This window comes from Rhinopithecus roxellana, chromosome 9 (genome assembly GCF_007565055.1).
Source record: "Rhinopithecus roxellana isolate Shanxi Qingling chromosome 9, ASM756505v1, whole genome shotgun sequence".
In the NCBI taxonomy this organism is placed as follows: domain Eukaryota; kingdom Metazoa; phylum Chordata; class Mammalia; order Primates; family Cercopithecidae; genus Rhinopithecus; species Rhinopithecus roxellana.
The window spans coordinates 18,932,875-18,958,876 of NC_044557.1; the positions used below are offsets into that span (position 1 = coordinate 18,932,875).

At 40.2% G+C, this 26,002-nt stretch overlaps 1 protein-coding gene and 1 pseudogene across 5 annotated transcripts in view; one reads left to right on the forward strand and one right to left on the reverse strand.

The window, feature by feature from the left end:
* IDO2 (indoleamine 2,3-dioxygenase 2) overlaps positions 1-26,002 on the reverse strand; it is a 78,455-nt gene that overhangs the window by 1,484 nt on the left and 50,969 nt on the right. For all 5 annotated transcript variants that reach the window (XM_010354613.2, XM_010354612.2, XM_030937906.1 and 2 more), the window contains 2 exons: positions 15,538-15,589; positions 1,205-1,353 (listed from right to left, as the gene is read on the reverse strand). In XM_010354613.2, coding sequence (XP_010352915.2) covers positions 1,205-1,353; positions 15,538-15,589 — 201 coding nt within the window. The remainder of the gene's footprint in view (positions 1-1,204; positions 1,354-15,537; positions 15,590-26,002) is intronic.
* Positions 23,538-24,161, forward strand: LOC115899699 (annotated as a pseudogene).

Sequence of the window (26,002 nt, forward strand, 5' to 3'; positions counted from 1 at the left end):
AGACTTCCAAAGTGTTGGGATTACAGGTGTGAGCCACGGTGGTGCCCAATCTTGTCTGCTTTTTCAGACAGGAATGCACCAGAAACTGTTGCTGGTGTTCTAATTCAAATCTACCTTTGCCCTTTCGTTTGCAGACTTCACATACTCAAATGCATATTTCTAACTGTTGACAGGAGATGGAGAAGAGGAAACAAAGTAAGCACATCTCAAATGACAGAGTTTGCACTAGATTTATTTGCCAATGTATAAATATTTACTAGATAACAAATGTAAACGAAGTAGCCAGTTGGTAGCTGCTATGAGGAATATCTTCAAATGTAGGACACAAACCCTTGAACTGACTAGCTGAATACTCTGGTGAATTTTGTTTCCTCAGTGCTTTGTTTTGGAGGGAGCACAAGAAAAGGAGAAAGTTACACAGAGCCTGTGAAGGCAAAAAAGATAATGAGTCACTGTTTTAGTAATAGCCTCTTGAAGCCAAATGGTTTAAAAAATCAAATCAATAGATATTTATAGGAAATTCATTATGGGTTTAATAGTATGCATGGTAAGTAAATCAACCACTGACATCACCAAATGCCAAAATCCATGAAAAGTTATCACAGTTCTAAAGAACCAACTTGAATGTATGACACTAAGTTCTGGTGATTCTTTTTCCTCTAATCCAACTTGAAAACTCCATAGTATGAAGTGTCTTGTTTGCAACTGTTAAAAACTTAACTTGATCCTGGCAGGTAAGAAAACGAGCAATTTCAAGCTTCCAGGGTGATAGATCCCTCTGCTAGTATAAATAGATTTGGCTAGAGGTTGCACCATTTTGTGGGGAAGGACTTTCTTGGAAGAGCCCAGACCTGTTTCCAGCTGGCCCAGGTTCATAGCCTTCAAACTCTACATCTCTCCCCCATTTCAGAAAAAGGAAGCTAGTTTCTAAAGATCCAAACCAAAGTGATAGTGAACAGTTGGAAACAGAGCAACATTTTAAGATTTGGAAGTAAAATCCAAGATCAAGCTGAGATCTGATATTCCAATATTAATTGACTTGACACAAAAACATTGGCAGTCATGCGGTTTCTTGGCTGACTTAGAGAAGTATAAACTTCATGACATTTTAATTTATATTTGGTTTTATCAATTGGTTAAAAAAACAAAAACTCTCTTCTCTTCCCCCCTCTCCTCTTAAGGGAAAACAAAATGTCTGACTTACCACTTTCCTTGCTATGACGAATGCCTAAGAACTCATCAAAGGCATGAAGCACTGTGCTCTGAGCTGCACTCCCGCCCGAGTATTTCAGGGGCTCTTTGGAAACTCCTTCGTACATCAGCCCTGTAGGCATTGCTGGGTTATCTTTCCATCTAAGCAAGAATAAAAGTGAGAGAGAAGAAAGGGGTGCAGAGAGGTAACAGTACATTTTCTGACACGGAAACTGAAAGTAAAGGAGAAAGGAAAAGTGATTTCAATGGTAATTTTAGGTTGAGGGATTGGGGGTATCTTTGTAGGGTAAGCACTGAAGCATCATCTTCACTCCAGCTTCATAACAAGCTATAAATTCATAGCCCTTTTCTTCCTCATCTAAAGGGTTATTCCAGAGAGGTAAAGGCTATTTAGAGAGGAATTTGTGGCTCTGGTCCCATGACATATTTATTGCAAATACTCGGTTATAAAGATGTCCTCAGTGCTACTCAACAGGAACATTTCAGGGGCTCTGGAAAAATCTTCTTCACTTCCTTTGCTAATCTCAACCTTGATGACCAGATACTTACAACTCTGCCAAGTAAAGAGACTCACAAATATACACAAACACCCACAACTGCATACACAGATACACACAAATGAAAACACACACACACACACACACACACACACCCCTTTGCCCTTCCCTGAAACAGTGATAATTGTTAACAAGTCATCACATTAAACTATCAATTCTGGATATTACCTAACTTTGTAATCTGTAATGTACAGATGTTACCTGACTTTGAGGATGCCTTTATCAAATACTTTATTGACCACAGGTATTGATAATAAGGATGGATGAGAAGAGTAACAGCAGGAAGCACATAGCAAGCCTGTGCCTCACCAGAGGCTGAAGTCAGGGACATGCAGAAAGGCTGGGACTGGGCTGCCAGCCATGCTCCACGAAGCAGCTGTTCTCTCCTCCCTTCCCTTCCCTCTCTTCTCCTCCCCACCTTTCCTCTCCTTCTTTGTCTCTCTGATTCCTGTTCTTCACTGTTTTCTCTGAGTTCCCCCTCTTTACGCCTCCATCTATTTTACTCATTTTCCTGTGTCTGACTTTGCATAGTCTTGAACAATCACAGAGTGTGTGGGCATGACTTTATAATGAGTCCAAAACAAGAACAAGCTCATGTCACATTTGCACCTACCATGCTGTATAGTTTATAAAGCATCTTCGCATTCATTTTCTCATTTGACTTCTTGTGTGTAGATCAGGACAGGTTTTTGGGTTTTTTTTTTTAATACTTCATTTCATAGATAAACTAACAAAGACTTAAAGCAATTAAGGTTCCAGGGTCATACTGTTAAAGGATGATAAAAACAGAACTTGATCCCCAAACTTGCAATTTTCTATCTTCATTTCTACAAGAACCTCATATGTGGATTTCCATTTTTACTAAGGAATATCGTCTTTTCCTCCTATAGCCAGAAACAAGTTACTTTCTTTGTTATGAGTTTAAATAAATAACAGATTTACATTGATGTGGCACCTTTTTTCTATAATTCTGAAAGTCATTTTGCTCAAGAGAAGGGACACACGCACACACCATATACACATATAAAAGCCACAGACAGACTGCCATGTTTGCTGTTCATGATATTTTTCAAATACTGCTCTGAGGCTGGAAGTGCTATAAGGAGCCAGGTTGTTTTCACCGAGGGCTCTTTGGGTTGTCTGTGCTATGGCTTTCACTGGGTAAATAGCATGGTGGCCTTTGTAACTTGGGCACCATCAGTCTGAAAAGAGATGTGGTACAGAAAGAGGGCACGGGAATGGTGGGAAGAGGAAAGGAGAGGTTACTACTGCCAGGTCCTGACAGGCTGCAGCTGTTAGGAGCAAGGCCTCTACCTCTAGCAGATATGGAATTTAATTTTAGCTTTGCTATTTATTAACAGTGAGCCTTGGCTTAGTTAATTAACCTCTCTGAGCCTCAGCTTTCTCATCTGAGAAAATTAGTATCTACCTTATTGGATTATTGTGAGAACTAATTAAAATAATACCTGCCCAGGGCCTGGAACATGTTAAGCATTCAATGAATACTAGCCATTTTATCATAATTTTTAGAATGAGTGGGAATCCTGGCTCCCTTTTCATTACTGTTTAACTTTGTACAAATCTTTCTGAGCCGTTGTTTTCCCAATTTATATTTGCTTCCTACAGTTGTTGAAAAACAAAATAGGCTCCAGAGAGGTTTTGTGACTTGTCCGTTAAGACCCTGGTCCAATAAAGTTGATGAACATTTTATGGGGAAGAAATATGAAAGACATAACTGCTATTGGGTGAGATATGGGCACACTTGTTCGGGTTTTTCTTTGTAATCTGGTTGATGGTCTTATGTAGTCATTCGGGGCTCTTTCACTAGCTCCTTCCCATCCTGAGTACTGCTAAATGTTGCACTCTCAAAGGGTCAGTCCATGGACTGCTCACTACTCTCAATTTCCAAATGGTTTTATCTAGCCGCATAGATTTAGAAAACAACTATATCCCAGCTGGCTGGGGTGGCTCACGCCTGTAATCCCAGCACTTTGGGAGACCCAGGTGGGGAGATCACTCGAGGTCAGGAGTTTGACACCAGACTGGTCAACATGGTGAAACCCCATTGCCATTAAAAATATAAAAATTAGCCTGGCATGGTGGTGCACACCTATAGTCCCAGCTACTCGGGAGGCTGAAGCAGGAGAATCGCTCGAACCCAGAGGCAGAGGTTGTAGTGAGCCGAGATTGTACCACCGCACTCCAGCCTGGGTGGCAGAGCGAGACTCTGTCTTAAAAAAAGAAAAAACAAAGCCTATATCCTGACTATTTACAAATGTAAAAAGCTATTTACACCTATAGCTGGACCTCTCCCCTATATTCCGGACCCGTACATCCAACTGTCTCGTTTATATGAATGTGTCCCTAAACTGATCTCCTGATTTCCTTTCTTCTTTGCTAAACCTGCTCCTCCTATAGTCTTCCTCATTGGAGTAAATGATGTCTCTGTTCTTTCAGTGAACCAGGCCCCCAAAACCTGCAAATTATCTTTGACTCACATGTTTCCATTAACTTTGATTTCAGTACATATCCACAATCTGACCATTTCTCAACACCTTTAGCCCTTGTACCCTAGTACAAGCCACCACCCTGGATTGTAGTGATAGCTTCTTTTTTTTTTTTTTTTTTTTTTTTTATTATACTTTAAGTTCTAGGGTACATGTGCATAACGTGCAGGTTTGTTACATATGTATACTTATGCCATGTTGGTGTGCTGCACCCATCAACTCGTCAGCACCCATCAATTCATCATTTATATCATGTATAACTCCCCAATGCAATCCCTCCCTCCTCCCCCCTCCCCCCTCCCCATGATAGGCCCCAGTGCGTGATGTTCCCCTTCCCGAGTCCAAGTGATCTCATTGTTCAGTTCCCACCTATGAGTGAGAACATGCGGTGTTTGGTTTTCTGTTCTTGTGATAGTTTGCTAAGAATGATGGTTTCCAGCTGCATCCATGTCCCTACAAAGGACGCAAACTCATCCTTTTTTATGGCTGCATAGTATTCCATGGTGTATATGTGCCACATTTTCTTAATCCAGTCTGTCACAGATGGACATTTGGGTTGATTCCAAGTCTTTGCTATTGTGAATAGTGCCGCAATAAACATACGTGTACATGTGTCTTTGTAGTAGAATAATTTATAATCCTTTGGGTATATACCCAGTAGTGGGATGGCTGGGTCATATGGTACATCTAGTTCTAGATCCTTGAGGAATTGCCATACTGTTTTCCATAATGGTTGAACTAGTTTACAATCCCACCAACAGTGTAAAAGTGTTCCTATTTCTCCACATCCTCTCCAATACCTGTTGTTTCCTGACTTCTTAATGATTGCCATTCTAACTGGTGTGAGATGGTATCTCATTGTGGTTTTGATTTGCATTTCTCTGATGGCGAGTGATGATGAGCATTTTTTCATGTGTCTGTTGGCTGTATGAATAACTTCTTTTGAGAAATGTCTGTTCATATCCTTTCCCCACTTTTTGATGGGGTTGTTTGTTTTTTTCTCGTATATTTGTTTGAGTTCTTTGTAGATTCTGGATATTAGCCCTTTGTCAGATGAGTAGGTTGCAAAAATTTTCTCCCATTCTGTAGGTTGCCTGTTCACTCTGATGGTAGTTTCTTTTGCTGTGCAAAAGCTCTTTAGTTTAATTAGATCCCATTTGTCAATTTTGGCTTTTGCTGCCGTTGCTTTTGGTGTTTTAGACACGAAGTCCTTGCCCATGCCTATGTCCTGAATGGTACTACCTAGATTTTCTTCTAGGGTTTTTATGGTATTAGGTCTAACATTTAAGTCTCTAATCCATCTTGAATTAATCTTCGTATAAGGGGTAAGGAAAGGATCCAGTTTCAGCTTTCTACTTATGGCTAGCCAATTTTCCCAGCACCATTTATTAAATAGGGAATCCTTTCCCCATTTCTTGTTTCTCTCAGGTTTGTCAAAGATCAGATGGCTGTAGATGTGCCGTATTATTTCTGAGGACTCTGTTCTGTTCCATTGGTCTATATCTCTGTTTTGGTACCAGTACCATGCTGTTTTGGTTACTGTAGCCTTGTAGTATAGTTTGAAGTCAGGTAGCGTGACGCCTCCAGCTTTGTCCTTTTGACTTAGGATTGTCTTGGCAATGCGGGCTCTTTTTTGGTTCCATATGAACTTTAAAGCAGTTTTTTCCAATTCTGTGAAGAAACTCATTGGTAGCTTGATGGGGATGGCATTGAATCTATAAATAACCTTGGGGAGTATGGCCATTTTCACGATATTGATTCTTCCTATCCATGAGCATGGTATGTTCTTCCATTTGTTTGTGTCCTCTTTGATTTCACTGAGCAGTGGTTTGTAGTTCTCCTTGAAGAGGTCCTTTACATCCCTTGTAAGCTGGATTCCTAGGTATTTTATTCTCTTTGAAGCAATTGTGAATGGAAGTTCATTCCTGATTTGGCTCTCTGCTTGTCTGTTACTGGTGTATAAGAATGCTTGTGATTTTTGCACATTAATTTTGTATCCTGAGACTTTGCTGAAGTTGCTTATCAGCTTAAGGAGATTTTGGGCTGAGACGATGGGGTTTTCTAAATATACAATCATGTCATCTGCAAACAGGGACAATTTGACTTCTTCTTTTCCTAACTGGATACCCTTGATTTCTTTCTCTTGCCTGATTGCCCTAGCCAGAACTTCCAACACTATGTTGAATAGGAGTGGTGAGAGAGGGCATCCCTGTCTTGTGCCAGTTTTCAAAGGAAATTTTTCCAGTTTTTGCCCATTCAGTATGATATTAGCTGTGGGTTTGTCATAAATAGCTCTTATTATTTTGAGGTACGTTCCATCAATACCGAATTTATTGAGCGTTTTTAGCATGAAGGGCTGTTGAATTTTGTCAAAAGCCTTTTCTGCATCTATTGAGACAATCATGTGGTTCTTGTCTTTGGTTCTGTTTATATGCTGGATTACGTTTATTGATTTGCGAATGTTGAACCAGCCTTGCATCCCAGGGATGAAGCCCACTTGATCATGGTGGATAAGCTTTTTGATGTGCTGCTGAATCCGGTTTGCCAGTATTTTATTGAGAATTTTTGCATCAATGTTCATCAGGGATATTGGTCTAAAATTCTCTTTTTTTGTTGTGTCTCTGCCAGGCTTTGGTATCAGGATGATGTTGGCCTCATAAAATGAGTTAGGGAGGATTCCCTCTTTTTCTATTGATTGGAATAGTTTCAGAAGGAATGGTACCAGCTCCTCCTTGTACCTCTGGTAGAATTCAGCTGTGAATCCATCTGGTCCTGGACTTTTTTTGGTGGGTAGGCTATTAATTGTTGCCTCAATTTCAGAGCCTGCTATTGGTCTATTCAGGGATTCAACTTCTTCCTGGTTTAGCCTTGGGAGAGTGTAAGTGTCCAGGAAATTATCCATTTCTTCTAGATTTTCTAGTTGATTTGCGTAGAGGCGTTTATAGTATTCTCTGATGGTAGTTTGTATTTCTGTGGGGTCAGTGGTGATATCCCCTTTATCATTTTTTATTGCATCTATTGGATTCCTCTCTCTTTTCTTCTTTATTAGCCTTGCTAGCGGTCTGTCAATTTTGTTGATCTTTTCAAAAAACCAACTCCTGGATTCATTGATTTTTTGGAGGGTTTTTTGTGTCTCTATCTCCTTCAGTTCGGCTCTGATCTTAGTTATTTCTTGCCTTCTGCTAGCTTTTGAATGTGTTTGCTCTTGCCTCTCTAGTTCTTTTAATTGTGATGTTAGAGTGTCAATTTTAGATCTTTCCTGCTTTCTCTTGTGGGCATTTAGTGCTATAAATTTCCCTCTACACACTGCTTTAAATGTGTCCCAGAGATTCTGGTATGTTGTATCTTTGTTCTCATTGGTTTCAAAGAACATCTTTATTTCCGCTTTCATTTCGTTATGTACCCAGTAGTCATTCAGGAGCAGGTTGTTCAGTTTCCATGTAGTTGAGCAGTTTTGATTGAGTTTCTTAGTACTGAGTTCTAGTTTGATTGCACTGTGGTCTGAGAGACAGTTTGTTATAATTTCTGTTCTTTTACATTTGCTGAGGAGTACTTTACTTCCAATTATGTGGTCAATTTTGGAATAAGTGCGATGTGGTGCTGAGAAGAATGTATATTCTGTTGATTTGGGGTGGAGAGTTCTATAGATGTCTATTAGGTCCGCTTGGTACAGAGATGAGTTCAATTCCTGGATATCCTTGTTAACTTTCTGTCTCGTTGATCTGTCTAATGTTGACAGCGGAGTGTTGAAGTCTCCCATTATTATTGTATGGGAGTCTAAGTCTCTTTGTAAGTCTCTAAGGACTTGCTTTATGAATCTGGGTGCTCCTGTATTGGGTGCATATATATTTAGGAGAGTTAGCTCTTCCTGTTGAATTGATCCCTTTACCATTATGTAATGGCCTTCTTTGTCTCTTTTGATCTTTGATGGTTTAAAGTCTGTTTTATCAGAGACAAGGATTGCAACCCCTGCTTTTTTTTGTTCTCCGTTTGCTTGGTAGATCTTCCTCCATCCCTTTATTTTGAGCCTATGTATGTCTCTGCATGTGAGATGGGTCTCCTGAATACAGCAGACTGATGGGTCTTGACTCTTTATCCAGTTTGCCAGTCTGTGTCTTTTAATTGGAGCATTTAGTCCATTAACATTTAAGGTTAATATTGTTATGTGTGAACTTGATCCTGCCATTATGATATTAACTGGTTATTTTGCTCGTTAGTTGATGCAGTTTCTTCCTAGCCTCGATGGTCTTTACATTTTGGCATGTTTTTGCGATGGCTGGTACCGGTTGTTCCTTTCCATGTTTAGGGCTTCCTTCAGGGTCTCTTGTAAGGCAGGCCTGGTGGTGACAAAATCTCTAAGCATTTGCTTATCTGTAAAGGATTTTATTTCTCCTTCACTTATGAAACTTAGTTTGGCTGGATATGAAATTCTGGGTTGAAAATTCTTTTCTTTAAGAACGTTGAATATTGGCCCCCACTCTCTTCTGGCTTGTAGAGTTTCTGCCGAGAGATCTGCTGTTAGTCTGATGGGCTTCCCTTTGTGGGTAACCCGACCTTTCTCTCTGGCTGCCCTTAAGATTTTTTCCTTCATTTCAACTTTGGTGAATCTGGCAATTATGTGTCTTGGAGTTGCTCTTCTGGAGGAGTATCTTTGTGGCGTTCTCTGTATTTCCTGAATTTGAATGTTGGCCTGCCCTACTAGGTTGGGGAAGTTCTCCTGGATGATATCCTGAAGAGTGTTTTCCAACTTGGTTCCATTTTCCCCCTCACTTTCAGGCACCCCAATCAGACGTAGATTTGGTCTTTTTACATAATCCCATACTTCTTGCAGGCTTTGCTCATTTCTTTTTCTTCTTTTTTCTTTTGGTTTCTCTTCTCGCTTCATTTCATTCATTTGATCTTCAATCGCTGATACTCTTTCTTCCAGTTGATCGAGTCGGTTACTGAAGCTTGTGCATTTGTCATGTATTTCTCGTGTCATGGTTTTCATCTCTGTCATTTCGTTTATGATCTTCTCTGCATTAATTAGTCTAGCTGTCAATTCTTCCACTCTTTTTTCAAGATTTTTAGTTTCTTTGCGCTGGGTACGTAATTCCTCCTTTAGCTCTGATAAGTTTGATGGACTGAAGCCTTCTTCTCTCCTCTCGTCCAAGTCATTCTCTGACCAGCTTTGATCCGTTGCTGGCGATGGGCTGCGCTCCTTTGCAGGGGGAGATGCGCTCTTATTTTTTGAATTTCCAGCTTTTCTGCCCTGCTTCTTCCCCATCTTTGTGGTTTTATCTGTCTCTGGTCTTTGATGGTGGTGACGTACTGATGGGGTTTTGGTATAGGTGTCCTTCCTGTTTGATAGTTTTCCTTCTGACAGTCAGAAGGACTGTCTGTTGGTCTGTTGGAGATTGCTTGAGGTCCACTCCAGACCCTGTTTGCCTGGGTATCAGCAGCAGAGGTTGCCGAAGATAGAATATTGCTGAACAGCGAGTGTACCTGTCTGATTCTTCCTTTGGAAGTTTCCTCTCAGGGGTGTACTCCACCCTGTGAGGTGTGGGGTGTCAGACTGCCCCTAGTGGGGGATTTCTCCCAGCTAGGCTACTCAGGGGTCAGGGACCCACCTGAGCAGGCAGTCTGTCTGTTCTCAGATCTCAACCTCCGCGTTGGGAGATCCACGGCTCTCCCCAAAGCTGTCAGACAGAGTTGTTCGCGTCTGCACCGGCTCCGGCTACTTCCCCTGTTGGTCTTCAGCTGTGCGCTGTCCCCAGAGGTGGAGACTACAGAGACAGGCAGGCTTCCTTGAGCTGCTGTGAGCTCCACCCAGTTCGAGCTTCCCAGCGGCTTTGTTTACCTACTTAGGCCTCAGCAATGGCGGGCGCCCCTCCCCCAGCCTCGCTGCTGCCTTGCGGATAGATCGCGGCAGACTGCTGTGTTAGCAGTGAGGGAGGCTTCGTGGGCATGGGACCCTCCCGGCCAGGAGTGGGATATGTTCTCCTGGTGTGCCTGTATGCTTACAGCGCAGTATTGGGGTGGGAGTTACCCGATTTTCCAGGTGTTGTGTGTCTCAGTTCCCCTGGCTAGGAAAACGGATCCCCTTCCCCCTTGCGCTTCCAGGTCGTGATAGCTTCTTAAATATTTTCCCTGTTTCCATCTTAATTCTCGGAGTCTGTTTCTTACTCAGTCAATACAGAGATGATTTGCAACTGAAGGCCGATCACGTTGTTATTCTTTTCAAAACGTGTCAATGTTGTCCATCTTACTCAGAAGAGAAGCTGACAAAGCTCTACATGATCCGGTCTGTACTGTCACCTCACTCTTTCTCATTCTCCCCTGAGTGTTGCGGTCCTGCTGGCTTCCTGCAGCTCTTCCACCATGACCAACACGCTCCCACCTCAGGGACATTGCACTTGCCATTCCTTCGTGTGGCTCGCTCCCTCACTTCCTCCAGGTATCTGCTCAAATGTCATAGAGTGTTGTGGCACTCTTGGACCACAATAAACAAGAAAATTTGGCCACCGTATTCAACAGTCCCTAATACACTCTATCCTGCTTTCCATTTCTTCATTGTGCTTATCATTGTAATGTATATTGTATGATGCTTTTATTAGATTTACTTGTGTATTAATTGTCCATCCCTCACCATGGAAATGTAAGCTCCAGAGGGGCCAAGTTGAGGGTTGGTTTTACTGCTCTATTCCCAGCACCTAGAACTGACATGGGGTAGGCACTCACTAAATATGTGATAAATGAATGATTTAAAAATAGCATCCTATAAGTATGTATTATATATCCAGAATATGTAGACCCAAGCATAGTTCTTGAAAGAACGTGCCAGCTTAAAAGAGCCATCCAGTGTCTCAAATGGTCAAGAGACATAATCAGTCTGTTTTCAGTTCCTCACCCTGAAGAGGATGTCACATTGAAGGTGACAGAGCAAATATCAGCATGAAAGTCCAAAAAGATAAAAGAAGCACATCTACTTTCAAAACTCATGTTCTCTAGCTTGCAATTCTAGTCTGAGGAAGGGAAATGGTGTTTCTTTGAGCAGTCCAAATATTGCCCCCCTACATTCTCAGGTACAAGCTACTACTGTGAAAAAAGAGGAACTATTTTCCTTTCAAATATCTGTAGGCATGATTATTTTTAACCTTTCTTGTAGCAACCCCAAGAAAACGGGAAGTTTTGGTAGGAAAAAAATGAGATGGTTTTTTTGCAAGGGCTAATAACTTCCTCAAGAAATTTAATGTGAGTGGAAACTAAAACTAAAAGGAATGAATATGTGTCATTTACACATGAAATATCTCCATTCTCCTAAATAAAAATGTTTTTTTAAAATCAAGCAAAAAGGCCGGGTCTGGTGGCTCATGTCTGTAATCCTAGCACTTTGGGAGGCCAAGGTGGACAGATCACCTGAGGTCAGGAGTTTGAGACCAGCCTAGGCTACATGGTGAAACTCTGCCTCTACTGAAAATACAAAATTTAGCCGGGCACTGTGTGGTTGCCTGTAGTCCCAGCTACTTGGGAGGCTGAGGCAGGAGGATCATTTGAACCTGGGAGGCAGAGGTTGCAGTGAGCCAAGATCGCACCATTGCACTCCAGCCTGTGTGATACGGCGAGAACTCTGTCTAAAAATAAATAAATAAAAATAAATAATAAATCAAAAATAGGATAAATCAAGAACAAAAAAGCAAATTTATGTTTTTCAAGACAATACTAATGGGAATTCTCAATAGTTCGGATGTTTTTGGCCATCTACCCTAATTAATGCATGTAGGATTTAGTACTGGCCACTTAGCTACAAGGGAAATATTTTCAGGGTAAGAAACAGAGTGGAGGCATTTATGTAAATCACAGATAAAATTTGTCAATGACTCCGAATTTATTTTAATGAGAGTAAAATCACCTTCTAGTACCCACCTCATCATGGGGATTTCAGAATACATAGTTCATCCTCATCAGATGCTTCTGACATAAGGAAGAAGTAGAATCAATTTATCCCTTGAAGGATACTGTGGTAGGTATAAGTCTCAAAATGATTCTCCAAGATTCTTATCATAATTCTTAGAATTATTAGTATTATGAGATATCATGTCTATCAGTATGATATATTGTCACAAAGGGGACTTTGCAAGTGTAATTAAGGTTATTAATCAGTTGATCTTGACATAGGGAGTTATCCTGAATTACCTAGGTAAGCTGAATCTAATCACATAAGACCTTTAAAATCAGAGAGTTTTCTCTGGCTAGTGGCAGAAAGAGAGGTGAGAGGGAATCAAAGTGCTAGAAGGATTAGAATTGTCAGTGCTGTCTGGGCACAATGACTCATGCCTGTAATCTCAGCACTTTGGGAGGCTGAGGTGGGCGGACCACTTAAGGACAGGAGTTGAGACCAGCCTGGCCAACATGGTGAGACCCTGTCTCTACAAAAAATACAGCCAGGCTGGTGGCGGGTGCCTGTAATCCCAGCTACTCAGGAGGCTGAGGCAGGAGAATCATTTGAACCCAGGAGACAGAGGTTGTGGTGAGCCGAGATCGTGCCACTGCATTCCAGCCTGTGTGACAAAGAAAGACTCTGTCTTAAAAAAAAAAAAAAAAAAAAAAAAAAAAAAAAAAAAATTGCCAATAGGGAGATGGGAGAAACCACATGACAAAGAATACTGGATGCCTCAAGAAACTGAGAGCAGCTCCTGTCTGACAGCCAGCAAAGAAACAGATCTCAGTTCTGGAACCACAAAACACTGAATTCTGAAAACAACCTGAATGAGTTTTGAAGGGAATTTTTCCCCAGATCTTCAGTTAAGAGCCCAGGCCCAACAGATAAATTAACTTCGGCCTTTTGAGACCCTAAATGGAAAAGTCAGTTGCGCTTGCCTATGATTCTGACTTACAGAATTGTGGAACAATGAAGGCATATTGTTTTAAGCTACTAAATTTGTGGTAAATTGTTGAGTAACAAGGAAAAACATACAGATTTAGAGAGCAATGTGAAGCACAAAGGGATTTTCCAGAATTAGGTGCTTCCTAAATGCCAGTCTGTTTCTGCATCTACAGTACAAGGCCACTATGTGGTAGCATGAAATTTTTAAAAATGGTCCATTTTTCTTCTTCTAATCCTATCAAAGGTATACAGAGAAAGTCTAAATACTAAGATACACTCTCAGCTCCATTTCTGCACCCTTCTTTTTGTTTTCCCTTTCCCCCATAAACCATGCACCCATCACTCTCAATCTTGGAAACCTTTTTGCTTCCACTCTGTACCCTCTACAAGGAGGATTCCACCCCCACTCTCTCTCAGACTGGACTCTGTTTGAAGTGCTTCACATGTCACACTCATCCAATGTGGAGAAAATACTTAGTATGTGTTGCTACTCTGTCCTGTCCTTTCACCAATGTAATACAGTAGATTTTTAGCATTTGCATGTCTCTTGCTGTATCCAGACACAGCTTCAGATTATTTCTATTGATAGCATTTCAGGTATCTCCTAGTTAATAAGATGGCCCACTAGATGATATCTATTTGACATATTCACCTCATCCAGCCATTGCCTCCACCTTTCATTTTTCACTGTTTAAAAATTAAACAAAAACAAACCAAAAACTCTTAATTTCCAAAGTTAATAGGAAGGCAATCTGGTTAAAACATGTCAAGGAAGGAATGGCTAATTTGTTTAAGCAAAGCAAGTACCTAAAAGTAGAGTTATCGACCAGGCGTGGTGGCTCACGCCTGTAATCCCAACACTTTGGGAGGCCAAGGCAGGCAGATTACCTGAGGTCAGGAGTTCGAGACCAGCCTGACTAACATGGCAAAACCCTATCTCTGCTAAAAATACAAAAATTAACCAGGCTTGGTGACAGCCACCTGTAATCCCAGCTACTTGGGAGGCTGAGGCAGGAGAGTTGTTTGAACCCAGGAGGCAGAGGTTGTCATGAGCCAAGATGGTGCCACTGCATTCCAGCCTGGGTGAAAAGAGCAAGACTCTGTCTCAAAAATAAAATAAAATAAAATAATAGTAGAGTTCTCTCTGTGGAGAAATCTTAAGCCATGTGACAAAAGAAGAGTATTGAGAAAATATGAAACAAATGGTTTGGGGTAGTGTCTTAAGTCTGTTCTTGTTGCTACAACAAAATACATTAGACTGGGTAATTTGTAAATATAGATGTTCTTTAACTCACAGTAGGTTCCATCCTGATAAACCCATTGTAAGTTGAAAATATCATAAGGCAAAAATGCGTTTAACACATCTGACCAAGCAAACACCTTAGCTTAGGCTAGCTGCCTTTAAATGTGCTCAGAACACTTACATTAGCCCACAGTTGGGCAAAGTCACCTAACACAAAGCTTATGTATGTCAACATGTTGAATATGTAATGGAATTTATTAAATACTGTACTGAATGTGAAAAACAGAATGGTCATATAGGTACTCAAAGTAGTTTCTACGGAATATGTATGCTTTTGCACCAACATAAAGTCAAAAAATGGTAAGTCAAACCATATTGAATTGGAGACTACCCATAACAGAAATGTATTTCTCACAGTTCTGGAGGCTGGGAAGTCCAAGATCAAGGTGCTGGCAAGTTCAGTGTCTGGTGAGGGCCTGGTCTCCACTTCCAAGGTAATGCCTCAAGTCCTGTGTCCTCACAGAGTGGAAGGGACAAGGAATTGAAGAAAAAAGGAGCAAAAAGAGCCAAATGAGCTCCATCCAGCCCCTTTATAAGGGCATTAGTTCCACGCATGGGGATTGTTTTCTCCTCTCAGAGGAGACATAATCACCTCACAGAGGCTGCACATTTGAATACCTCATCATCATAATTAGTTTTTAACATATTAATTTTGGAAGGCCACATTCATTCAAACCACAGCATAGCTCTTCCAGGAACTTTAGAAGAAAGCTTTGATGCTATCTAACCCTATACTACACTCCCCACCCCTCTACCTGCCTTAATAACAAGAAGAAAAAGTAGATGTAAGTGATAGAACTGTGTGAGGGACATACTTTTTCTTCTCCTTCTGTCATTGAGCGATAATTCTAAGAAAAGTGAATATAAATGGATCTAGATTGCCTAAGAGCAAACAGTTTGAACTGAAATATTTAGCCCTCAGTGTTATTTGTCGTGCAGATGGTATCCCACTTCTTTTACCTGAGAGTGGATCCCTAGCAAGGGTCACTTGGTATGTTTCTTATGCTAGGAAGCTTCTGTCTCTTTCTCCCCTTATACATTCAGTCAATGCTACAGAGACTTCACACAGGAAAACAAATGAACTATACTTACCCAGAGAGAAAGATCCGGATGATTGAATAAAATATGTCTGGATCTACATGATCTGGAAAAGCAATCAAAATGTGAACTTTGCTACAGGCAAATAAAGCAATTGGTTACATGTGCATGGACCCTGCTGCTCTCCAGGAGCTCCTTCCCTATCTGATATGCACAGAGACCTGGAATGAAAGCTGCAGCAACTGGGGATAGAATGTTCTCTTCTGCAGTTGCCCTCATGGGTGCTCCCAGAACTTCTAAACTATTCCATACGCTGCCCTTTTCTATTTGTGGTTCTTCCTTTCTCTGTACTTAATAACAACAAAAAAGAGATCAAGGCCATCTTTTAAATTTTCATATTTTAAAAAGGCGATGTTTGAGAAAATGAGGGAAGGGAGGAGAAGAAAAGCAGAGAGAATCACCTCTCAGGGCTTTCACAAGAGATGAAAATTAAATTCACTGATGCTCAACTGAAGGTCTGAATATTCAGCAAAGGACACAGGAGCGGAGCAAGTGTCCCTTGCCCAGGGATTGCCACACTAGGTCAAAGACAGGTTCGCTCAGCTTCATGTTTAGCGGCCTTCATTAATATAAACAACTATTTTTGATCTATTCCAGTGTTTGGGGATAACTGATTCTTCCAGTTTATTAACTTGTATGTAAGGAAGCCTGCCCTCTTATTTGTACTAAATTTCTTTTCATCAACTTTTGAAGGTTGTTCTATTGTTTTCATGTAGCGGGACCTCTCTGAATTCTGTCACCTGGCATATGCCTATCTTACTGAGATCTCTGTCTGTGTCTCTGTTTCTGAGATATCTATCTATCTAATCTATTTATCTATCTATCTATCTATCTATCTATCTATCTATCTATCTATCTATCTATCTTTTATGTGAGACCCAAATGATAACATCTCCATACCATCAACTTCCTTTTCCAACCATCATACATAGTCTTTGATCCTATTTCTTCTTCCTGCTCCCTAATTTCTCTGAAGCGTCCATGAGCCTGGGTGACTTATCTTCCTTCAGCCTCCAGCCCTTCAGATGCTCCTTGGTGGTACCACATTCTGTCTGCTCACATGTGGCAATGCCCCATGCACTAGATTTTTACTGGGTCCTACTTCTATGTTTTTCTTATTTGATGCTCTCTTTTCACCAAAACTGCTAAGAAACTACTACTTTTTGCTGTAGAAGAATGACTGGCAATACTTTAATATTTTGCTCAACTTAACATATTGAAGGAGGAAAAATGAAATGACCATTTCAATAGGTGTTAAATATCTTTTATGTAAAATGGTTTCAGTAGATGTAAGAAATACATTCACGATTAAAACAAACATGCAGAAAACTTTGGCTAATTAGGAATAAGAGGAGATGTTCTTAAATGGATAAAAGGAATCCACAGAAAGCCTACAGTGCATATTATGCTTAACAGTGAAATATTAAAAACAATCTTTTCTTTAAATGTGAAACTAAACAAAGATCAGCACTTCCACTCAATACTGTGTTAGAAGTCCTAGCCAGGAGAATAAGAAAAAAATATTAAAAGGAAATAAAAGTTGTAAATTTTATAAATGAAGAAGCAAAGCATTCCACTCAAACAATATAATTTATAAATAGAAAATACATAGGATCTACTAATAATTATTAGAATGAATAATAGTATTTACCAAGGTGCTAGATTTAAGGTTAATATTCAAATATCAATATCATTTTTGAAACTGGTAATGAACAGGTAAGAGGCAGTAAAATCGAAAGATACCATATTTATTAGAAACAAAAATATCAAGTAACTATGAATAAAGCAGAAGATAGGTAAGCCCCTTAGCTTGAAAGAAATTGAAGAAAAAACTAGTAAATGAAAGGATATATTCTCTTTTTTTAATTATTATTTTGTTTTTGAGACCTAGTCTCGCTCTGTCGCCCAGGCTGCAATGCAGTGGCATGATGATCTCAGCTCACTGCAACCTCCGCCTCCTGGGTTCAAGCAATTCTCCTGCCTCAGCCTCCTAAGTAGCTGGGACTACAGGCATGTGTCACCACGCCTGGCTAATTATTGTGTTTTTAGTAGAGATGGGATTTTGCCATGTTGGCCAGGCTGGTCTCAAACTCCTGACCGCAGGTGATCCATCCACCTCGACCTCACAAAGGGATATATTCTCTTATACCATATTCATGGACAGGAAAACTCAATATGAATATCTAAAAGAAGAAATGTATTGAAGAGAAGAGTTCTCTGTCTGGATATATTTCGGGGCGTGGGACAAAAGAAGAATATTCAGCAATATGAAGAAATGATTTGAGGTGGTTCACCCAGGAATTTTAGTTATTATTTTATGCTATTATCTGCCTCTCTATTTGCCTTGTTCATAATACAGAAATATTAAATAGAATATCAAAATCATGTCATTTTTCTCTAAATTAATGTGGACATTTAATAAAATTTGAGCAAAATTTCCGAAATAGATTTTTTATTTTATTTTATTTTATTTTATTTTATTTTTATTTTATTTTGAAATGGAGTCTCACTCTGTCACCCAGGCTGGAGTGCAGTGGCACAATCTCGGCTCACAGCAACCTCCACCTGTAGGGTTCAAGCAATTCTCCTGCCTCAGCCTCTCGAGTAGCTGGAATTCAGGCGCCTAACACCCAGCTAATTTTTGTATTTTTAGTAGAGAAGGGATTTTGCCATGTTTGCCAGGCCGGTCTCAAACTCTTGACCTCAAGTGATCCACCCGCCTCGGCCTCCCAAAGTGCTGGGATTACAGGTGTGAGCCACTGCATCCAGCTCCAACATAGATTTTTAAAATGGAACTTGGCTAGATGATTCTAACAGTCTATATGAAGGTCCTAGTCCAGGATAGCACAAGCGATGCTGGAGGAGAAAAGCCAGGTGACGGTTTGCTCTACTTGAAAATGAGGAATACCATAAAGCTAGAGTGTTTAAGGCAGATGATATTGTTGCAGGGAAAGACAGACAATGAAACAGAACAGAGCCTAGAAAACACATCCATTCATTTTAGAAAATATGACATAAGACTGTGCTAATATTGCAGGTTTGTGCTTATTCCTAGGAGGGAATTAGAATTTATTTCTTATCTCATATTACTTACAGATAATTATAAGTACTAAGTGGTAATTATATGTGAATTAAAAACTTAAAAATGAAAGACAAAACAACTGTAGAAGAAAATACATAAACATGTATTTATGAGCCAGGCATGGTGGTTCACACCTATAATCCCAGCACTTTGGGAGGCTGAGGTGGGTGGATCACTTGAGTTTAGGAGTTCAAGACCAGCCTGAGCAAAATGGTGAAACCCTGTCTCTACTAAAAATACAAAAATTAGTCCGGTGTGGTAGCACATGCTTATAATCCCAGGTACTCAGGAGGCTGAGGCAGGAGAATCGCTGGACCCAGGAGGCAGAGGTTGCAGTGAGCCCAGATTGAGCCACTGCACTCCAGCCTGGGCAACAGAGTGAGACTCTGTCTCAAAAAAAAAAAAAAATGTATTTATGACTGATGATGATGGAATAATTTCTTATGCAAGACCTCTTAAACCACAAACTTTTACAAATGATTGATAGGTTGACTATATTTAAATTAAGAACTTTTACTTTCAAAAGGCATAAGACACACTATAACATTTGCAACACATATAATTGACAATAATCGGCCTCCAGAGTGTCCAAAAGTCTTATAAAAAACCAACAGGTAAGATAAAAGCCTATTTAACATAAAAATGAGGAAAGACATCCAGGCATGGTGGCTCACGCCTGTAATCCCAGCACTTTGGGAGGCCGAGGCAGGTGGATCATCTGGACACAGTGGCACATGCCTATAATCAATCTGGGTACTTTGAAAGACCAAGGTGGGAGGATCATTTGAAGCCAGGAGTTCAAGATCAGCCTGGGCAATGTAGTGAGACCCTGTTTCTATATAAAAATAATTTTTAAAAAATTTAAAAAGAAAATCAGAGAAATGCAAAGTAAAACCATGATGAAGCACCATTATACACCTACCAGACTAGCAATAAACAAATAAATAAAAGACTGAATTAATCAATTAGTGAATGAAGAAATGAAGTTGACAACACTAAATGTGATGGGGAGGTGGAATTTCAACTTAGTTCAAACATTGTGAAGAACAATTTGGTGTTGGCCAGTAAAATTAAAGATGCACATACAGTCCTGCTGAACAATTCAACTCCCTGGTGTCCACTCTACAGAAAACCTGAATATGTAAACTTGTAGTTATGGGCATGAGTATATGTAATGACATCGCTTTTCATAGCAAAACAAACAAACAAACAGAAATAAATAGAGAATAAGTAAACTGTAGTCTACTTGTACAAAATGATGCTGTATAGGGGTGAAAATGTGCTATGTCTATTCGACTAATGTGGATGGCCCTTAGTGAAATAGGAAAATTGTAGGAAGAAATTCATACACTTTAATTTTTTTAGACAAGCTTCAAAACCATACAAAACAAAATAATATGAAAATATGCTGTTTAGGAATACTTTTGTAATAGTGAAAGCATACAAAAGTGAAGGAGAATGATTAATATAATAATCAAGATGATGACACCTGGAAGAAATGTTTTGGGAGAATGAAGTTGAAAACAACACAAAAGGTTGCAACAGTTTTTGGTGATAATCTGTTTATTAAGGTAAAAGTTGGATATGAGGGTGTTTATTTTCCAATTATTCTATATATTCAACTTATATATTCTATATTCTATATAATTAAATATTTGATTTTTAAAAAGAATAGAAGTTGGGCATGGTGGCTTCTCCCTGTAATCTCAGCACTTTGGGAGGTTGAGGTGGAAAGATTGTGGGAGCCCAGGAATTGGAAGCTGCGGCTGCAATGAGCTATGATCATGATTGTGCCACTGTACTCCAGGCTGGGCAACAAAGCAAGACCTTGTCTCAAAAACAAAATAACAAAAAACAAACAAACAAACAAACAACAACAACACACAAGAAAATAAGACCCAGAATAGTATACAGCATAGTTATAATGGTTATACAGCTATTAATGGAGTTAGAGCTAGATATTCTGCTTCTGACTCTGATATTCTTTTCATACTCCCAGCTGATTTATGTTGAAGAATATCAGTGTATTGTGGGAGCTGACTCTGAAGACTGTTGAGAGAATATGAAGTAGAGAACTTCCTCCTCTACCAGCACGGAGCTGGTGAAGGAGGAGAACCCTTGCTTTCACATTTAATGTGTGCATTTTGGCTAAGAAGGGTGGTTCCTAAAAGCCAATGACATTATCCTGCAGGGAACCCAGAAGATCTACACACAAACGTGATGAAGCCTCCACATGTGGCTTTTCCTTCCACGGGACTTTCTAGTGAAGTAGAAAAATGATTAAACTTCTGCCCAAATGGCAGCTCCGTTTAGTGCCTGGCCAGATGTCTTCCAATGTCCCTGTTCTCATTGTCCAGCAAAACACAAAACATATTGGTCAGGTAGCTTTCCCTTTTAAACCCACATGAATCTCAAGGAAAATATAATGTCTGCTCTTGATTAATTTACATTCATCTCCTCAAATTTTTATGTCATTATTATTATTATTATTTTGTTGAGGAAACCCCAGGAAACTTGCTTTTTAAACTTTTCAGGAGCAGAAATTTAGGTTTTACACTGGGAAGTAGCTTTTAAACAATGCAAAACTCAGAAAATCATTTCTTTGAGTCAGTGTTGTAAAACCTCACACTCAGAATGACTCCAGTCTTTTTACATGACATTCTTAATGTTCACTAACTACCAACCCACTCAAAAAGTCACAAGGCCAATGCTTCATTACTGACACACAGGGCAAGGCATTGCAGATGCACAATCCACTCCAGCAGATTGAGCTAGACAAGCCATGGTCACGACCACCAAAAGGTATCTCTTTTGTGCCATTCTCACTTTTATTAATTGATTGATTTTGAGACAGGCTCTGTCACCTAGGCTGGAGTGCAGTAGCGCCATCATTCCTCACTGCAGCCTCAACCTCCTTTGTTCAAGTGATCTTCGCACATGAGCTACACAAGTAGCTGGGACTACAGGCACACGCACCACCACACCCAGCTAATTTTTCTTTTTCTTTTTCTTTTTTGTTATTGTTGTTGTTGTTTGAGATGGAGTCTGGCTCTGTCCCCCAGGCTGGAGTGCAGTGGTGCAATCTTGACTCATGGCAACCTCCACCTCCCGGGTTTGAGTGATTCTCCTGCCCCAGTATCCGAAGTAGCTGGGACTACTTCACCCAGCTAATTTTTGTAATTTTAGTACAGACGGGGTTTCACCATATTTGTTACGCTGGTCTCAAACTCCTGGCCTCAGGTGATCCACCCGCCTTGGCCTCCCAAAGTGCTGGGATTACAGGCATGAATCACCATCCCCGGCCTTTTTTGTTGTTGTTGTTGTTTTGGTAGATATAGGGTCTCGCCATATTGTCCTGGCTGGTCTCAAACAGCTAGGCTCAAGCAATCTTCCTGCCTCAGACTCTCAAAGTGTTGGGACTACAGGCATGAGCCACCGCACCTGGCCAGTTCCTACTTTAAAGCCTCATATTTCCACTGGATGTTTTATAATCACCTTAAATTAAATAAGTCTTTTAAAAATTATCTTTGATTATTTTTAAAGAAATTAATTTGTAAAGTCTAGGTAAGACGTGCGTTTGGCACACAATTTACAAAGTTCAACAAAGTATCTAATGAGAAGTATGCTTTCTTCCTATTCCTGACCCCAACAATCAATTCTTCTCACCAAAAGCAACCCTTGGTCACTGGTTGCTTCTAGTGAATGTTTATGGAAAATATTCTCAGATTGGCTATTGGTCAAGACTTCTAAAGCTTACAATTGACCTTGCTTCTCATCCTCTTGAGGAAGAAAATAAAAAGTTTAAAAATTTTGGCTGGGTGTGGTGGCTCACGCCTGTAATCCTAGCACTTTGGGAGACCAAGGCGGTGTATCTCCTGAGGTCAAGAGTTTGAGACCAACCTGGCCAACATGGTGAAATCCTGTTTCTACTAAAAGTACAAAAATTATCCTGGCATGTTGGCGGGTGCTGGTAATCCCAGCTACTCGGTAGTCTGAGGCAGGAGAATCGCTTGAACAGAGAGGCAGAAGTCGCATTGAGCCAAGATTACACCACAGCACTCCAGCCTGGGCAACACAGCAAGACTCCATCTCAAAAAATTGAGAAGAAGAAGAAAAAATTAAGAAGAAGAAGAAGCAGAATGAAGCCTAAGGCCAACAAATTGAACAACTCAAAAAGTAGACAGATACAGAGAAACCTGTACATGTAGTCAGGGGAGAAAGATAAACCAACAGTTAACATCTCAATAGCAACCATGGAAACCAGAAGCTATTGTACTGATATATTCAACATTTAAAAGAATATAGCTGCTGGCAAAAATATCCTTCAGGAATTGAGAAGAAATAAGGCAACTTTTAGAGGGGAGAGTTTACCAACAGCAGACATTCACTAGAGGAAGTCTTACAGGATGTACTGAAGGAATTTCTAAAGGAGTGAGGACAAACTTTAGAAGCATTAACATGGGGCTGGGCATGGTGGCTCCCGCCTGTAATCCTAGCACTTTGGGAGGCTGAGGCGGGCAGATTTCCTGAGCTCAGGAGTTTGAGACCAGCCTCGACAACATGGCAAAACCCCGTCTCTACTAAACATACAAAAAAATTAGCTGGGTGTGGTGGTGCACGCCTGTAATCTCAGCTACTTGGGAGGTTGATGCACAAGAAATGCTTGAACCCAGGAGGCAGAGGTTGCAGTGAGACGAGATCATACCATTGCACTGCCTGGGTGACAGAACAAGGCTCTGTCAAGAAAAAAAAAAAAAATTAAGAAGAAGAAGAAAAAAAGCATTAACATGGGAGGGAGGGGAGTCTGAGTCCTGGAAACAGAGCTCCACGCTGGAACTGGTTCCCTTGCAGTCATTTTCTGTCCAACCAAACAGCTGATCAGACATGGGAGCCAGCCAGAGCTGCAGTAGAGATGAACGGGGACCGCTGTATGACATGTGCTTCTGCACTGGGAATTTCCGAAGACTGCACTGGAGGAGTCATTATGTTATACAGCCTCATGATGACAGTGAGGACAGCATGAATGGTCATGAAGATACAAATGGTGCAAAAGAAAGTTGCAGAGAACAAAATATACATTTTTTGATTGCACATGTCACTGGGATAATGAAACATGCCATATCTCAAATGGGAAATGCCCAAGAAAGTGTTCAAGAATGTGTACGTGCGTTCATCAGCTTTATAACACCTGAGGTAACTGAAAGATGTCCCCAAGAGAAACGGAAATGACCAGTGGAGAGGATCTTCTCTTTGCCATGTCTGCCGTAGGCTTCAACAGTTATGTGGAACCTCTGAAATTATCTCTTCAGAAACTCAGAGAGGCTATGAAAAGAGAGAAGGGAATTGGTGGAGAAGTCAGAGCTACAGATGGGCTAAGTGAGGAGCTTACAGAATAGGCATTTGCTAGCCAGTCACCAGCCGGCTTCATACCTGCCGCTGGGCAACAACAAATGTTATGATTTATGTATCACCATAGCAAGAGATTTCTGGTGTTCGACAAATTCTGTTTCCAGGCTCTGAAGAAATGATGGGGTGAGGAATTTAGGGAAGTGAGAGTGTGTGAATCTGGAATAGAAATACCAGAAGACAATGACTGGTGAAAAGGTATCCCTTTGTATATTAAGTAGCTGTAATGTAACTTCCTGATGCTTGACTAGTTGAGGTGTTAATTCTGACTAGAGAATCTTTTCCATAAATGATATTTATTTATTTATTTATTTATTGAAACATGGTCTCACTCTGTCACCAGGCTTCAGTGCAATGGTGTGACCTTGGCTCATTGCAGCCTTGAGGTGCATCCTCCCACCTCAGCCTCCTGAGTAGCTGGAACCACAGGCACTCAGCACCATTCCCATCTAATTTTTGGTTTTTTTTTTGTAGAGATGGGGTTTTGCTATGTTGCCCAGGCAGGTCTCAAACTCCTGGGATCAAGTGATCTTGCTTCGGCCTCCCAAAGTGCTAGGATTACAGGCGTGAGTCAATGCATCTGGCAATGATTTTTTTTTTTTTACTTTGGATTTTAAATGTATAAAATATTTTTATTTCCTAGGAGAGTTTATTCTTCTGTAAGACTCCTGCATGCATTGTGTATTACAATTTATTACGTCAGAAATTTATAGACAGTCTCTTACTTTCATATTGAGTCATGCCACTTTTGTAATTCAGGAAGCAGCTGGGTTAATTCATAAAGTCTGCCCTTTTAATAAAATATAAAGGTAGGGTTCATTTTGAATGCAAGTTGTTTGTATTACGAATTTGTATTTGTCCTGGTTATATATCTTGCATGATAGTTTAGTTAGAGTTTTAGCACATACTGTATTTATTAAAATGATTTCCTTTGTAAAGCATTCATAGCTTGAGCAGCACCATTTTTCAACAGTGTAACTGAGTAAGTGTGAATGCAGAAGTAAATATTGTCTGCCCTATTAAACTTGGTGCCGATTAACGGTGTTTACAATGTTCATTGTGCTTGTTAATGTAGTTTTAGTTATTGGAGCTTTTGTTAACACTAGACTTGTTTTTGAGTTACATTATTAAGAGTGTTGGAATTCATTTAAGTTTAATGTAGCTCTAGTGCTTGTAAAATGGTGCCCTTTCAGTAAGTATATACTTTTTCTTTCAAACCATATCTTCAAGTACTATTACCCTTCAGAAGAATTTTAGGCTGGATGCGGTGGCTCACGCCTGTAATTCCCAGTACTTTGAGAGGCCAAGGCAGGTGGATCACTTGAGGTCAGGAGTTTGAGACCAGCCTGGCCAACATGGTGAAACCCTGTCCCTAGTAAAAATACAAAAAATTAGCCAGGTGTGATGGTGCGCACCTGTAATCCCAGTTACTTGGGAGGCTGAGGCAGGAGAATCGCTTGAACCTGGGAGGCAGAGGTTGCAGTGAGCCGAGATCACACCACTGCACTCCAGTCTGGGCAACAGAGCAAGACTCCATCTCAAAAAAAAAAAAAAAAAAAAAAAAGAAGGAAGAAGAAGAAGAAAAAGAATTTTATAGGCTGATGGTAAATGTTCTCATTTTACCTTTTAATTGAAATGTGAAGGTTCCTAGTATAACGTCAGGCATCATTTTGTGTACAGACCTTTTGCATGGGTGAGGGAATGGCTGGAACAGTGGCTATGAACAGTGTGAATAGAAGCCGTCAACCACTAGTGTGCTCTTGATCTTTACAGTAAACTGAGCTTAAATAATATAACATCGTATAATTTTTTAGTATTTACTTTGGTCGTTTCTTTTTTAAAGTGAGAATTTGTATTTTCTCAATTATTCTTTTGGTGTTAATTAGTCTGAACTTTTTTTTAAATAGTTAATATCAAAAATTGCTGTTATGCAGTCTGCCTAAAAGGAAGTTTGAGTGAATGACATTTCTG